Source organism: Hermetia illucens, chromosome 4 (genome assembly GCF_905115235.1).
Source record: "Hermetia illucens chromosome 4, iHerIll2.2.curated.20191125, whole genome shotgun sequence".
NCBI lineage: Eukaryota > Metazoa > Arthropoda > Insecta > Diptera > Stratiomyidae > Hermetia > Hermetia illucens.
In genome coordinates, this window is record NC_051852.1 from 85,506,895 (window position 1) to 85,523,675 (window position 16,781).

At 39.5% G+C, this 16,781-nt stretch overlaps 2 protein-coding genes across 7 annotated transcripts in view; one reads left to right on the top strand and one right to left on the bottom strand.

Annotated features, from left to right (window-relative positions):
- LOC119653542 (A disintegrin and metalloproteinase with thrombospondin motifs 1) overlaps window positions 1–16,781 on the top strand; it is a 414,702-nt gene that overhangs the window by 379,892 nt on the left and 18,029 nt on the right. The gene's annotated exons all lie outside the window — the stretch shown is intronic.
- LOC119653544 (homologous-pairing protein 2 homolog) overlaps window positions 9,596–16,781 on the bottom strand; it is a 32,784-nt gene continuing 25,598 nt past the window's right edge. The window contains exons 2-6 of one of the 2 annotated variants that reach the window (XM_038058230.1): window positions 12,021–12,243; window positions 10,520–10,644; window positions 10,178–10,280; window positions 9,903–10,121; window positions 9,596–9,844 (exon numbers count right to left, since the gene is read on the bottom strand). In XM_038058230.1, the coding sequence (XP_037914158.1) occupies window positions 9,653–9,844; window positions 9,903–10,121; window positions 10,178–10,280; window positions 10,520–10,617 (612 nt within the window). In that variant the 5' untranslated portion in view covers window positions 10,618–10,644; window positions 12,021–12,243 and the 3' untranslated portion in view covers window positions 9,596–9,652. The remainder of the gene's footprint in view (window positions 9,845–9,902; window positions 10,122–10,177; window positions 10,281–10,519; window positions 10,645–12,020; window positions 12,244–16,781) is intronic. The other variant, XM_038058228.1, reaches the window with a different exon arrangement.

Below are 16,781 nucleotides of genomic sequence, written 5' to 3' on the forward strand. Positions count from 1 at the left end.
TGAGATAATAGTGAACTTCATTAATCGGTCATCAAGTCATTAACTTTTTCAATGGAAATCCTCAGAAATGTAGTTCTGATATCAAATTGGACAGTCTTGGGATTTTTATTCAACGCGATATTTTTTTTTATAAGGACATTGAATTCGTTTTCTTAGTCGGCCTCTCGCGAGACCTGCCATCAAAAGAAAATGAGGCAGGATTTAGCAGAGTAAAGTAAAGTAAAAGTACTTTATTTGTCTCTTCCCCTGATCCCAGCATTTTACTTTTATTTTACTAAGGATAGTACTAAGTACAAACTCTCCACCTTTATTTGGGCTTGACAGCATATGAATTACATGGCAGGGAAGAACAATGGATGAAATTAGGAAATTATTCTTTATATAATTTTGCAAGGAAATATTATCTCGGTTTGTCCGGAGAACATTGACAATAAGCACCATTTTTGAAAAATAAAGGCTGACCATTTCGGCCAGTGCAAAAGCAACTCACAAGGGTAAATTATATTCAGGAGAAATGCTTTCTGGATTAAACCAAAGCTGGTCAAATCAGAATTAATTTGCTTTGGAATTTGAGTCAGCAACCACTTAAAAACGGACCATAATAATTAGGAAGAGACTGTCCGGAATTGAACTAGAACTCTCTCAATTCTAAAAATGATTTAATATAGTTTTGTTTCAACTAGACAATAAAAACCTTAATCAGACATTTCATCCAACATTTTTACATGCGTCGCCAGGTGTAGAATCTAGACGTTCTGATTACAAGTTTATTTACATGGGGATAATCGAAAACTCTAAATGCAAACCAGATTACAACTCCTTTAAGTTGAAATCGAATTCCACTTTGCAAATCACAAATCTTTGTAGGTGCACATATATTCACAAACTAATGGATATAAAGTGTCTCTAGAATGATTTTATCCAATATGCCTACAAATTTGTACAAAAAGGACCAAAACTGGCAAGTCTGCCGTTTCAAAATCTCTTAGTACATACTTTATCTCTTATTTTGGGCAGATAAGGCAGGAATTCTGGAAATGCTAGTTCTAGTGAAAGTGTTAAAGGGAGTGGAGCATGCATATAACACAGAGTTGATAAAGCTGTTTTCAAATGATTCAGTTTAGTGAGAGGAAGGCCGACCATAGGCCGACGAGTATCGGAGGACTAGGTCCTAGATTTGGCAAAAAGCTTGACTTGTCCTGCTTACAAAGCCGTAATGGTTAGCCACATTTAAGACAGCTCATAGACATGAGAACTACAAAAAATGTACCCGGAGAAAGTGCAGCAATCAAGAAGGGATGGACGACAGGCTTAAAGGTCTTTCTTCAAATAGCGCTATAATTCAACTGCTGAAAATATAAATGAAAAATTGCTTTTCACAAATGCTAACCAAACAAAAACTTCAATGCTAAAAAGTGATAAATGTTTCGAACAGAAGCATAATAAAGAAATGCTTTGTTGCAGAATATTTCAATAATGCAGAGAAGCAACAAATCTCATTTCTTCCAAAAAATAGATTACCTATCCGTCAATTCTAGGGCAAACCCATTATGATGGATGACAGGGGATATATCTATAAGTTGGTTGATAGGAGGGAACAAGAATGTGATGGGTAAAGTTAATCCAAGGGACATGGAAATCATTCAAAATGCATTACCAGAAACGTAGTCCAAAGGAAGTTCTGGAGCTTTTGAAGAATCAAAAAGGTTTTAGCCCGTACTCAAGATGTCACGCCTACCATAATTAGAAATTGTTTTAAAGGACACATTCGACTACGATTTCAATCAAAGCAGAGGCAACTCATCAGATTCTTACCTCTATCTTGGGAGCAGCAAAGATGGGGCAGCTCTGATGAGTTGGACGAAACCATGGGGTAGGTAGGTAGGTATCAGTGGCCGCTCCGCGGAGCCCAATTAGCGCTTTGGTGCGCCGTTTTGATGCCACAAACTCCTAAGACCGTGACTGTTGTTATGGGAGCAGGGAGGCAGAGTCCAACCGGCTCGAATCTTCAGAGCCAGTCCGTAGAAACCATAGTCGTCAGTGTTTTTTGAACTCTGAGTGTTAGCCAAAAAAGGGGTCCATGGATAAAAAAAAGTGGGAGAAAGTCTCTTTGCAATTAACTCATTCAGACAAAAAATGTATTAAAAGTTACGAGACATTCGAGTGGGATAACAATGACTATTTATAATTGAATGAAGCAGAAGAAATTTCGCACTCTACTAACTTTGTTACTGGGCTCTGTCAAGATTGACGACGATGCCTGATAGCTGATATTCTTGATGAACATCCAATTCTAGAAGACGAGGACGACGATGAAAATAACGGTGATGATAATAACGCCACAATAAAAGTGCCCGATGGAGAAGAATCAATCGATCGTTAATTTGCGAGGAGAAAATTTGTGGCGAATGTACCGGATGAATACCGAACTTGTTTTTTCCTAAAAGACAGAACAGAAACAAGCCGGTCAAACAAAAATAATAGGTTATCTTAAAAGCTGAGAGATTTTCTTATAAAATTACATTTTTTTATTATTAATAAAGGCGTTGTTTACTTTCTCCGAAACTCGAACAGGCAAGTGAGAATTCGTCTTAGAGAAATTTCACGGTGTTAGCTTTTTTAGAATTCTCTTATGTATTGTGGCTATGAAAACTCGATGAACTTGAATTGCATAGGCTCAAACGATTAAGCACTTTATACACATGCAAGAGTCATTAAGAATAGTTAATAATGTGCGAGTCTCAAGGTAATGATAATATAACCTTTTTATTCTTGATTCTCCCCAAAAAGTATTATTAATTTTCATCACGAGTAACGACCTAATCCGGAAAAGATTATTTCGTTGATTTGCGCAAGAAAGAAATTATCTTGTGCTTGTCTGTCTCACTACTGTTGGCTTGTCCCTTCCAAAGCATTAAGTATACTGATAGTGGAATTGAAACATAATTCCATTAAATAATTAAAGGGGAATGACTGATGCAAAAATCACAAGTGGAAATTCTAAATTCAATATTTATCTGTTTGGAAGATTATAAAAAAACCTAGAAAAATACATTCATGAAACTCGCGAGGAAACATTTTATCGTTCAACCACAAAAGCCATCCTTCCAGGATATCCTAAAAAGAACTTCATAGAGAGCATAAAACCTCAAATACAAAAATGACAAAACTTTGAAGTCAAACGATTCGAAAAAGACAGAAAGCTCTACAAAACAGGATAGAATTTACAATAATTGGCACTCATTTCATAAGCGAGTAAAGCAATGAAGCTATTTTTGACAGAGGTATTACTTTATACATACGGATGTCTTCTGTTCATTCTTTTGAAGCGTGTTAGGCATACCCAGTCTCTTCCTTCTTATTATTTTTAAGGTTTTATGTGTTGTGTATGCGGTTTCTTATGTTGAATATAATTCGCACCCATTGCGTATTTGAGAATTAATATAAACGAGCAAACAACACCCTTGAACTACTACGGCCAGGCTGTTGTCAGGGCAGAGCCAGAGTCAGCGTCTGGTGACTTACCTTTACTCACGACGAAACCGTAGTCTCAATTTTTCATCTTATATATTTTAAATTTTTTTATTCTAAGACAATAGCTAATTATCAGGTATATTTTAAATGTATATTTTAGATGGTAACTATGGTAATGTGTCGCCTTAGGGAACAGGTGGCGTTAAAACGGTGCTTTAGATGCCTTGGCTTTGGTCACATTGCGAAGTCATGCACTAACCCAAATGATAGGTCAAAGCAATGCAGGAGATGCGGAGTGGAAGGCCACATCAGCAAGGACTGCGGAGCTGACCTAAATTGTCTACTGTGCAAAGGAAAGGAGGGTGTGGGCCATCGGCACATTGCAGGCAGCAGCAGGTGCCCGGAATACAGGAGAGCCCTTAGCACAAATCGCAGATGAGGTTAATACAAATCAACCTCAACCACTGCGAGGCGGCGCAGGATCTACTCGCGCAAACCATCCGCGAGAAAAACGTCGATGTGGCCATACTAAGTGAACCATACCGAAACCGCGGTGGTAGCGTTTGGGTCAAAGACCAAACGGGCCAAGCAGCGCTGTGGACTTGTGGAGAACAAGCCTTCCAGGAAAGAATGGAGCACCCGGAGGAGGGCTTCATCAGAGCGAAGGTAAAGGGCATCCACATCTATAGCTGCTATGCTCCACCCAGCGCTACACTCGTCGAGTATGAGCGGATGCTTGCTGCTCTTGTTTTGGATGCAAGAGGACGTTGGCCGATCATAATAGGAGGCGATTTTAATGCGTGGGCTCTTGAATGGGGCAGCTGGATAACTAATGTGAGGGGACGTGTTCTCCTCAAAGCATTCGCGGAGCTGGACGTGGTACTGGCGAATGTTGGGTGTTCGTACACTTTCCGGGGAAGGGGCCTGGGGTCTATAGTGGACCTGACATACGTGAGTGCCACTTTAGCCAGTAGAATCGCTTGGCATGTCAGTGAGGACTATACTCACAGCGACCACCAGACAATCTGCATAGAGATCAAGGGCGGATCGAGCTCGAAAAAGAGTTTTCGCAAAATGCCGGGTGGTATGCTTGGCTGGACAGTGAAAGCGTTCGAGGGGGACACGTTTTCCGCGGTGTTCAAATCCGACATATCCCTGAATGGTACGGCTGGAGAGAAAGCCACCCAGATCACTCGATGGGTGACGGAAGCATGCGATGCTACTATGCCCAGAAAGCGATTGCTCCCCAGTAGGCAACCCAACTACTGGTGGAACAATGAAATCGCAAGTTTGCGAGCCGCATGTTTTCGGGCAAGGAGGCTTTGCCAGAGGCTCAGGGGAAACCCCTGTGGCGACGGTCGAGAGGAGGCACACAAGCAATTGCGTGGCCGCCTAAAAGAAGCCATTCGGAGGAGCAAAAAGAACTGCTTCAAACAGCTATGCGACTATGCCGACATAAACCCTTGGAGCGAGGCTTACAGAGTGGTGATGAAAAGGCTGCGGAAATCACCCCAGGTGACCTGTCCGCGCCTCCTGAAACAGATTGTTACCACTCTGTTCCCTCACCACGAAAAGAGGGGAAGGCAAGTTTTTGTCCAGCCAAATGACGGCATAATACCGCCTGTAACTGTGGAGGAGCTGCGGGAAATATGTGGTAGGTTCGGTGATAACAAGGCCCTAGGTTTGGATGGCATCTCCAACCGAGCTTTGAAACTGGCAGTGAAGACTAGGCCCGACCTTTTCGCCAACACCTTCGAGGCGTGCCTAAAAGAAGGAATATTCCCTGCCCAGTGGAAAAAGCAAAAGTTGGTGCTGCTTCCGAAGCCTGGCAAGCAACCTGGAAACCCAGGGTCGTATCGTCCTATCTGCCTGTTGGATACAATGGGGAAGATGATGGAGAGAGTCATCTACAACAGACTCCTGCCCATCGTCGAAGCCAGCAATGGTTTGTCGGAACGCCAGTTTGGTTTCCGACGCGCCCATTCTACGGTGGACGCAATTGGCATGGTGGTAAACCTGGCAAAAGGTGCACTGATTTCTGGCGGCTGCTGTGCCGTGGTGGCGTTGGATGTCAAAAACGCATTCAACTCGGCCAACTGGAATAGAATTAAACGGGCGTTGGCTGACATAGGTGTCCCCGGATACTTAGCGAATTTGGTGGAAAACTACCTCTCAGAGAGGACTCTCTGGTACGGGACGGATGAGGGCCCCAAAGAGTACATTGTCACAGCCGGGGTACCACAGGGATCGGTACTTGGTCCCCTGTTGTGGAATATCATGTATAATGGGGTGCTTGCTCTTCCCGTCCCAGAGGGGACTACGATTGTCGGCTTTGCTGATGACCTAGCTGTGGTTGTTGCAGCAAAACACCCAGAAGATGTAGAGATTTACGCAACGGAAACAGTGAGAGCGGTAAAGTCCTGGCTAGAAAAGGCCGGGCTGACCTTGGCGGACGCGAAAACGGAAGCGGTTTTGATAACAAAACGCAGGAAAAATATACAGTATTATTTTTCCTGCGTGGAGGTCGGTGGACATACGGTCGTATCAAAGCCGGCTATCAAATACCTAGCGGTGATAATTCATACCAAATTGAGTTTTAGGGACCACCTAGAGTATGCATGCCAAAAGGCAGCCAGCGCCACCACGGCACTTGCAAAAATGTTGCCAAATATTGGTGGGCCGAAACATTGCCGGAGGTTGGTGCTAGCCGGAGTGGTGCGCTCCATCCTGCTCTACTCGTCGCCTGTGTGGGCAGAGGCGCTTGCAAACTCTCAGAGACGGAAGCAGGTGAACTCGGTTTACCGGCGGATGGCTTTGAGGGTTTGCAGTGCTTTTAGAACCACATCAGATGAGGCAGTATTGGTGGTGGCAGGCATGATCCCGGTTGAAATGCGGCAAGGTCAGAGTCGCTTGATCTCTGGCAACGCAGATGGGGCGAGTCTGCGAAAGGTCGGTGGACGCACAGGCTCATTCCCAACATTAGGGTGTGGCTTGAGCGAAAACATGAGGATACCAACTGCCACATTACCCAGTTCCTCACGGGACACGGTGGTTGCTACAGGCAGTATCTGCACCGTTTTGGGTTGGATGATTTTCCGAACTGTCCCAGATGCGATGGCATACCGGAGGATCCAGAGCATGTGATGTTTCACTGCCCACGATTTGCGATGGAGAGAAGGAGCTTAAACCAGGTGCTGGGCAGGAGCGGGACCCCGGAGAGCTTGGTTACTGAGATGCTGGAGTCCGAGGAGAAGTGGCTTGCGGTTAGCTCCGCAATCATCCAAATGCAGGAGGAGTTGCTGAAAGAACAAAGAAGGAGGAAAGCTGCAAATAGGAGAAGGATGAGTGCCTAAGAGCAAACCTACCCCGCGAAGTAATACCTCAATGGTGGTCCCGCGGGGTTGGGGCTGGAGAGACCGGGGGTGGTTTTTAGTGGGTGTGAATCCCACACGCGCCCGCTGTTGTTCCGCCGTTCCGGCGGCGAACGTGTCTTTCTAAGATTTTCCACCTCAGTGTACGCACAAAAAAAAAAAAATGGTAACTATTCACTTTATCAACCATTTATTTGTTGTATAATACAATTATTATTTTTTTTTAATGGTCGGCAAAACCCTGGAAAAGAGTCCTACTTGCGAGCGTCTGCTAAACTAGGCCGAGTTGCCCTTCTTTACGACCTCATGATCGTTCGCGCTTTTCCAGTTGTCGGCGCGTACAACGGGTACCGCGCACACAGTCTTAATTGTTAGCGTGTCCGTTGGACGCGCTATTTGCTCGGCGTGATTAGAGATATGAATCGGATCTCAAATATCATGCCCCCACATAAGCAAGGTCCTTGATGATCCTGCCCTGTAAGTCATTATAATAAATTTTCAACTTGCATTTACGGTAATAACACCCATTAAATATTGGTCCCAGATAGAAAGGTCATCAAGTTAGTTCCCAGTTTAACCCACTCTATCGGACTATCGCAAAATTGTGAACGAAAACTTTGTATTTGTTATCGACCACAACAATTGTTCTCGGCCCATATTCTCCTTTTCCTGGTCCCCACTACCTCAGAAATAAACGACGACTGGCCTTAATTATGGGGCCAACCGTAAGGCAAGAGTTTTTTGACTACAACAGACTAACTGACCCGCCCACCGCAACCTAGTGAGCTGAATTCTATCCACAACTAGAGAGTCGTGCTACCGTTCATAGATTTCGTGTTTGTGTAAGCTATGGAATCATCCACCGAAATTCCACCGCAAGCTGTATTCTTTTATCAATTATTCTTGCCAAGCCATCTCAAACCAATCACGTTATGAATGAACATCAATATCTATGAAAAATCGATGGCTGTCCTTCCCTTTGTTCGACTGGACTGATTTTAAATACACATACTTTGAACACCCATTCAATCAATTTACAAATGAAAGAAATCAAAGCATAACAAAAAGATATTAAAACACCAACATATTATACTCAAAACGGTTTCATAAAGGTGCGGAACTTTTAAAACAAAATTAGACAGGTTTCATCTAGCGTCATCCTCAGATACCAAACATTCCTGTGATACAATATATGGTATTTCATTAAACTATTAAAGGGTGGATATGTTTCAATATTTTAATAATCGATGCCTTAATTTTCCACATATTTTACTAAATTTATATTCCTCTTCATAAGAAACGATTTATAGTCACGAAATATGATTAGATTCTCTGTCATTTAAGAAATTAGTCATTCAAGATATCGGATAAAATACCCGGAATACATAAACTGCATTTTCAATTTAACATTCATCATTCCCATTTCTGGCGCCAACCTCTTATCCACTTCGTATTCGCACCATCTTATGCAAAGAAACGAGGTTAATTAAACATGAAACTGCAATACATCTTCACATACTTGAAAACCGAAGTAACGAAGATAAAATGATGTATCATTATATTAAATAAAATGCCAGCATATTAAATTTTGCAGATTTTATACGATCGCACGATGACCGCAATTTTCAATTTAATTTCTTACATAACATCTATCTTCAAAAAGAAGTTCGCATCATTTCTGATGAGTATCAGTATAACAGACATCATCATTCGCATCTTTAATAATGTACTCACCTGTAAGCTTTGATCACGAATTCCACTTTACCAATTCACAGAGACAACTGGTTCAAGATGTCGCGACATTGTTAGTTCATAAATAATATGTCTTCAGCTAGATTGATTTAACCCTCTACCTCTACCTAGTGATAAAAGGTATAACTCTAATTCCATAACATAGTGATCTGAAATACATTATATATATAATAGTTATCTTTAGGCCCTGTTGTTTAGAAGCACCATCCATTTTAACGTTCAAAATATTCAAATGAACATGCATTCAAAGCTATCCTTCACACAATCGGAACTTCCAATGCTATTTGAATCAATTTATATAACTAAAATTGAACGTAACCGAAAGGGTTAATATTAAACTAACATATTTCACATCAGATCAGATTATATTGATCATTTCAAATGGTAATGAAAATTACAGGCTATAGGGGAAGGGACATGAATCAGGTCCGAAAAGAGAGGGAAGGGGTGATTCTATTTGAGCCGGGTTTTTTTTTGGAGGCCCGGAATAAAAATTTTAATGAAATAAAGAGTTGACAGCACTACCTGCGCCAAGATTTTCTCTCTATGGTACTGCGTGAAAGTCATTAATATAAACAGTGGTATACATGGAGGAGGGTGAAAAGTTTATCAGCTTTATCTACTTGTATTCACTAGCAGCAGCCTTTGATTCATGATTTGGTGCTTTCAAGGTTTCTATAAATATCTAAATAGCCTACTCAACTGAATTATCTAATCAGTATTAAAATTATACATATATTCCGATTCTTTATGTCCACGACATGCAAGGGATATCTCAGTATGATTACCGTTAATACAAATAAGAGGGATAATTTTTACCTAGCAACCATTTTATCTATTTTCTTGACTAAAAATCTGACTACACATAAGTCAGTTAGATTAGCACAATAAAATTAATCCGTTAAATATCAATTGAACGAAACGCTGAATAGCCAGTTCATTAAAGTTTTACACATTCTCGGCTTCTCCTCCTACCACGTAGTAGAAAAATCAGTTTCAATTATCCATATATATTTCGATCACAAAATCAATGCAGGTTTTGAGCTTTTTTGAAATTAGACATTCAATGAAAAATTGACCATTTCATCTGTTTCCACACCGATATCTTCCAGAAGTTGTTTTTTCGTTTTTGGATATCCCTCTAATATAGAATCAATCATATTATTACAAATACGTTTTCTTTTACGGAATTCTGCAAGCATTTTCGAATATTTATCTTGTATGTTCTTGATATCGTGGTCACTCTCCTGAAAATTTAATAAAGACAACGTAAATTTCTAGTTTCCAAGTGCTGACAAAACATACAGATATATTCCCTTGTGATGCCCTCCTCAGATCCAATTTCTCGGTAAGGGTAAGAACTTTAATTTTAAGATCGTCTTGTTGAATTTCCAAATCAATTTGTGATGGTTTTGAAGAAAGCTGTTTTAATTCAATTTCATACTTTTTAATACGTTCCTCTTTCTCTTTCAAAGACTTCTGAAGATTATCCACCTTTTGCTCAAGTTGTGAAATTTCGGCAACCTGCGAACAGAAATGTTAGTCATGTTTGGATATTTCAATAATAATAGGAGACGTGCCTCTTGATCATCATTATCGACACCCTGGTTAAGAAAATATATCTTCTGTTTACCAATTTGCTTTTCGATTACTTTTTCACGTGATACCAATGAATCTATAGCCCTAGAATATAATTTTCAACTTATTTTATATTATATCATACCAATTTCCCATGATTATAAAAACATAGAATTTCTATTTAGAAAAAAAATATTACAAGAACAGGATCTAAATACTCGTTTGCACAAATGTTCTTAGCATATCTCTCTCCAAAAGCTACTTCCTCTTTTACATACCGGTGCACATTGGGGAAACCCTACAATTATAATATATGGACAAGTGTCGATTTATTGTAGACTTACTTCTGAACTGCACTCCTGCTTTCAGATTTCGCGCACCTCTCATGGATATCATTGAAAGAGAAGGGTCGCATGTTGTCATGTAGAAATTTCAGCAACATATCCTGCAACTGTTTTTTGGATGTTGTCTGAAACGAAAACAAATGAGAATATGTTTGAAATTCGAGAAAACGAAATAAATTTTCATCACAGTCAATCTTACCCTTAAGCTAAACGAAATGCTATTATCTTTCTCGAACATTTTAACAAAACATCGAATCTGGGGTCATTCTTTTGGTTACCTAACATTCTTAATCAAAATTTGCAATGAACCATTTGTTATGTAGCCGTTATCTTCAGTAAATTGATGCTATTTTTCTGCATTATGAAAATACTTACATATCCCTAGAAATCAAAGATAGGGGCTCCATTTCCATATCTGTGCTCAGATAATATTTTAAAAATACGAAAGTGTATCCTTATTTCTGTTCTATTAGAGTTTGATACAGACTTTAATGTCAGCCTAATCACTACAATTGAAAATAAAATTTCAACAGTATTATAATACTAGGAGCTTGTAACATCCTATAAGCTTTCTTTGCAGAAATGAATAGAGAATTTTTTAAAACGATGTTGCGTATGAAGGGCAGTAAATGCGATATAGCGGCACTAGCCGAAATAGTTACAACTCAAGTAAATTCCATTCGGATCTCTCTCCACATTGCTTTCAAATATTAACGATCATCTGGAGAAATTCGAGCGATTTTTTTGGGAACTCCAATACTTCCTGATGAGCGTACCAACCTTAGGAGGTGTGTTAAAATACAACCATTTGTTGACAATATATTTCCTATAACCCCACGAAAGAATTCCAAAGAGCTAGGTGAGGCGGCAGTCATGTGCGGCCATTATGAGGCATTTAAAGCGAATATACCTTGATAAGCTCTTCCTGCACAAAGATTCTGCATGTTCTCTACCTTCAAAATTGTCTCTAGACCCTTAAGCCAACGAGCGACGCTTATTGCCTAAGCCCTTGAAGCTCCGGCCATCTCCATCACTCATGATACCTCAAAGAGAGAACTGATAGAATGCATTAAGTTCCTTTAAAGTACAGGATAATATTATGTCACGGTATTCATAACACTTTAACAACTATGCAGCCAAAAGATTAAAATATCTTTGGAACTTATGAAAAACTGCGCAATTCCAATGCACGGAGGCGAAGGAACCATTAGCGATTGTATAACTGGGCATAAGTGAGCTACCATTAAATCAGGAATTGACTCTTCAGCAAACTACAGACATACTACTTATAGATGCTGACGTTCACCGGATGAATACTAGCAACGCCTTGTCGCTGTTGAAAGAGATGAAAACTTCCCAAATCATATATACGTTTAAATGTTTGGAATATTATATTTCTATTTGTGTATGTTTGTATGATTAATTGTAAATTCAACCCCGCTACGCATCATAGCCACGGATTTTTTATTCTGTTTTTATTCTCATTAAGTGAACTAAATACCTCTGGAGGATTTGCTGCAAAATTAGGTTATTTTCACACCGTAGTCCAGTAAAGTCATTCCACTTTCTAGTCAATTGCAACTCGATTATGACAAAATATGAACAAGTAGTGTACGTAAAAGATTGTATACTACTTTTTCTCAATCTTCTGGAATTATATAGATTCAATGTCAGCGAAACGACATATCATTCGAGGCGACAATAGTTGAAGCGCAGGTTTTATTCTGTAAATAAAATAAATGAAAGGTTTTTCTTTTTGGTTAAAAAAGTATTTTTCTTTTAGCAAACAACATATTTTGAGGATTGGCTATCTTTTCTTTCGCACTTAAAAATAAAGCAACTAGTCCTGGAAGAAATTTTTGTTTTTGGAAACTTAAAAAAAAATACAACTTTTAATCAAAAACAGAGATAACTCTTTTATTTACACTCACTTCGTTGAGACATTACATGAATTAGCCCTATTTTGGCTCCCTGATGAAAATAGAAATATTAGGTTGTTGCAAATGAAATGACCGTTTTTGTACTAAAATTTGAAACGACTGTAAAGCTTACAAAAATTTATTTATTTAATCAAAATAGGTGCCAATCAATTCAAAACACTTGTCCCAGCGAGATTCAAGAGCATTGATGACAGTTTCGTAGAAGTCCAACTGTCGGGTGTTGATAAATTCTGTGCATTTATCGTTTCTCCAGGTGCCAAGAAAGAATAGTGTAACTCCAGCTCTAGACGACTAAACACTCACCATTACCTTCTTCGGATGGAGGCTCGGTTTCGGCATATGCTTCGATGGCTCATCAGCATCTAGCCATTGTACTGATCGGCGACGATTGTCGTATAATATCCACTTTTCATTACATGTCACTATTCTGTGCAAAAAGGGATCGCTTCTGTTGTAGGAGAGTAAAGAACTGCAAATTTCCTTTCGAAAGGCCATGTTTTGCTCCGTAAGGGCATGCGAAACCCATTTGTCGAGTTTTTTCACCTTTCCAAGTTGTTGCAAGTGCCGGGAATCTGTCGAATAGTGTACGCCCAGTTGCAATGTCTCCCACAGATTGACGTGTGTCGGATTCGGCTAGCAAACGCAGTCGTCGTTGTCAGTCGATGGTCCTGGATGTCCACGTGGCTCACTTTGAAGGTTTACGTCGCCCGACCAGAATTTTTCGAACCACCGCCGTGTGGTTCGTTCGGTTACCGTATCAGCTCCAAATGCGCTGTTAATGTTCTTCGTCGCCTCCGCCGCTTTATGACCGAGTTTAAACTCATACAGAAAAAGTATACGTTCTTGGCTCTTTTCCATCCTTTTTTTCCTTTCTATTCCCTGTTATCCCAACGATGGTCAAAACTGAAATGACTCCTTGATTAAATCTAGGAGTATTTATACTTCAATATTCAACACCAACAGCGCCAACTGGTGGTGGTTTGATACACCAAAATCGCAACTAACTTCGTTTGACTGCCAAAACGGACATTTCATATCCAACAACCTAATACTTGTCAATTGGGAGAACGGCCATGATTGAAGAAGGGCCTCCGTTTATGATGTAGGAGCTGCGCTTACCTCAGTTGTTTCACTATTTTCAATCTGGACCTCTTTTATAAGATGTGAAACGGCTTCACAAGGCTGAGGCAATATTCGTAGAGTTATCAATGTTTAAAATGCTCGCCTCGATCTCGCTAGCAATAACCAACGCCAATTCATTAGAATCCTATCATTCATCATTAGAGTGACGTACCACTGGTATTCCATCAGACTCAGAAAGGAACTCTACGTTGGCAATCTGAAAACAACTCAACAGCGGGAGCGTCTAGATTAGGGCTATCCCGCAATTGCCTCGAAAACTATTCTGAAAGAGACCCACAGGAAACAGTGGAATAACTGTGGACTCGATTAAAAGTGGTGCTCAAACAACAGGACTGCAGGCCGTTGAAATGACCAGATGGCCAAGAATACATCAGGGCAATAAACAAGAAAGTCGAAATTTACAAAAAATACATTGGATGACAAATTCGAATAAAAAACCCCAGATGTGGCCACATTCCTTACAAAATTTGCAAAGAAAATTCGAAAAGCGGGCAACTACCATGCATTGAAAAAATCGACAAAAACATCAACAGACATGAACCGACCATATACAGCAATAAAACATCTAAGAGAAGATTACAAATCTAAAACTAAACTCTATAAGAATAAAAGTGAAAACATAATCTGCTATAATGTTAAAACCTTTTGAACCTTAATTTACTGACATCTGATCTCCAAGGTGGCAATCATTCCGGATATAACCGAGTAGAAGAAATTATCGTCACCCATGGATGAAGTTCAGATGGACCTGCGCTGCTAAATGCCAAAAAAATCGCGGAATTTAGCTAGTAAAAGATGGGTTCAAGAAACAATATCCACTTGACACTTGATGCAAAAACATGGTACAATAATCACAGAGTAATTTCATTGTTGTGTAGATCCTACTTTATTATGTATGTGTCGATAAAAAAGCAACTAAAACCACTCCCAGATGGTATAATCAATGAATAACAAGGGGGCTTTAGAAACAAGTGACCGCAAGTGACCAGACATTCCCACTAAAAAATGTTACAAAATGGCTGGTAAATTAAAATTGATATACAGGAGGTCTTCATAAACTCCTTCAAATGATAAATATTTCCATGAACCACACGGTATCCCAAGTGTGATATACAAAGCGACAATAACTGTCCTGTTTGCAGCTAAAATATTCCAAGAACGCATCAAAGAACACTTTAACAGCTCGATTGACATTAAAGAGTTCATCCCGTGTGTCGGATCCGAGGAATCGATTTTTAAGGTTTTGTGTAAACACAAAACCTTATTAAAATCGGTTTACTGTCTGTCTGTCTGTCTGTCTGTCTGTCTGTCCGTCTGTCTGTCTGTCTGTCTGTCTGTCTGTCTGTCTGTCCGTCACACGCATTTTTCTCGGAGACGGTTATAGTGATTGACACCAAATTTGGTAGACAGGTGGGAACTGTGAACGCTCACGCATACAGTTAATTACTTCCTTTTACGTCGAATTTAAGGGGGGGTCCCCATACATGCAAAAGGAGGGTGTAAAATTTTTTTTCATTAAATATAGTCATGTGGGGTATCAAATTAAAGGTCTCGATTAGTACTTTTCAAAGCCGATCTTAGTTTTGACATTCGTTGGAAGGGTGGGGAGCGCGGGGGGTTGAAAGTGATCACTTCTTTAAGGGGGCCATTCTCAGAAACTACCAAACCGAAAAATCTGAAAAAAATCAGGAGGTTGCCACTATATGGTGCCTGGGCTCCGAAATACCTTCCATGCCGATATCTGCTTAAATAAAGTTAATAATAGTATATTAATACAATTTTTTGTAATTGGCTAAAAACCCCCCTTAAGTTCATCCTAGTACCATGAAATTTTGCAGTGATATAGGCTATAATATAGAGCATGATCTTACCAAATTTGGTGGAAGTCCCACTATTACTAACAAAGTTATAATACCTCAAATTTGTTGCTTCTTTGAAAATTGAAGACTATGAATGTCAATATCACCCGAAAGTGGATACTATCACATAATATATGGATATATTACGTGCTACGTACTAAGAAATACACAAAACCTTTCGTACCTGAAGCGTTTAGCTTCCGGTTTCCCGACTTGTTTTTTTTGGAATCAATTGTAGCCAGACATAGTGTAGAATATATGGGCAAAGTGATTTTTTGATACTCAGAGCCGTTCGGACATTGTTGTGTTAAACACGTGATAAGTCACATGCCAGATTTATGTTGATCGCCGTAATGAAGCTCGTATTTATCGGTTCGAATGGCCTCGCTAAAAGGACAAGAATTGAAGCCAAGGCTATACATGTGTTTCTTGAAGAAACTAAGGTTTAAGGACTAGGTATAGCAGATTAGTGGTCAGTTAAGGTTTTATGGCTAAAAATCACATTGTACTTTTTAACTGCGTTTTTCCCGAAACTGCATATTGAAAATCGGCTGCAACCATAGCCCAAAATCTACCAAACGAAATTCTTTGAAATTTTCACGACTTATTCAGAACATATTTCTACGGTCCGCAAACTAGGATAATTGCGATTCATTTAGTAGTTTTTTTTTATTCATTGAAGAAGCCGTGAAAAAACACCAAAATCCACAAAAAAAGATTTAACAGGGCACCAAAAATTTAGTTTTTAATATAATATTTTTTAATAATCCTAGTTTACGGACGACAGTTAAGTCTGTACGTTCAAATGCGCTTTAGCATGGCAGCAGAAAAACACCTTTTTTTGAGATGGGTGTATAAATTGCTCTGTATTTTAATAACGAACTATGCGATCGGGCTGGAAAAATTACTATGAACGTCAAAGATATTAATAAATCTGTTGAAAAAAATTCGTATTTGTATCTTCAACCGGGCTTTCACAAAAAATTCCTAAAAAAAAAGCCAAGAACAAGTCGGGAAACCGGAAGCTGGACGCTTCAGGTACGAAAGGTTTTGTGTATTTCTTAATACGTAGCACGTAATATATGCATATGTCCACTTTCGGGTGATGTTGACATTGATAGTCTTCAATTTTCAAAGAAGCAACAACTTCGACGTATTATAAATTTGTTAGTAATAGTGCGATTTCCATCAAACTTAGTATGATCATGCTCTACATTATAGCCTACATCACTGCAGAATTTCGTGCCGCTAGGATGAATTTAAGGGGGATTTCCAGCCAATTACAAAAAATTATAGTAATATACTATTATTAACTTTCTT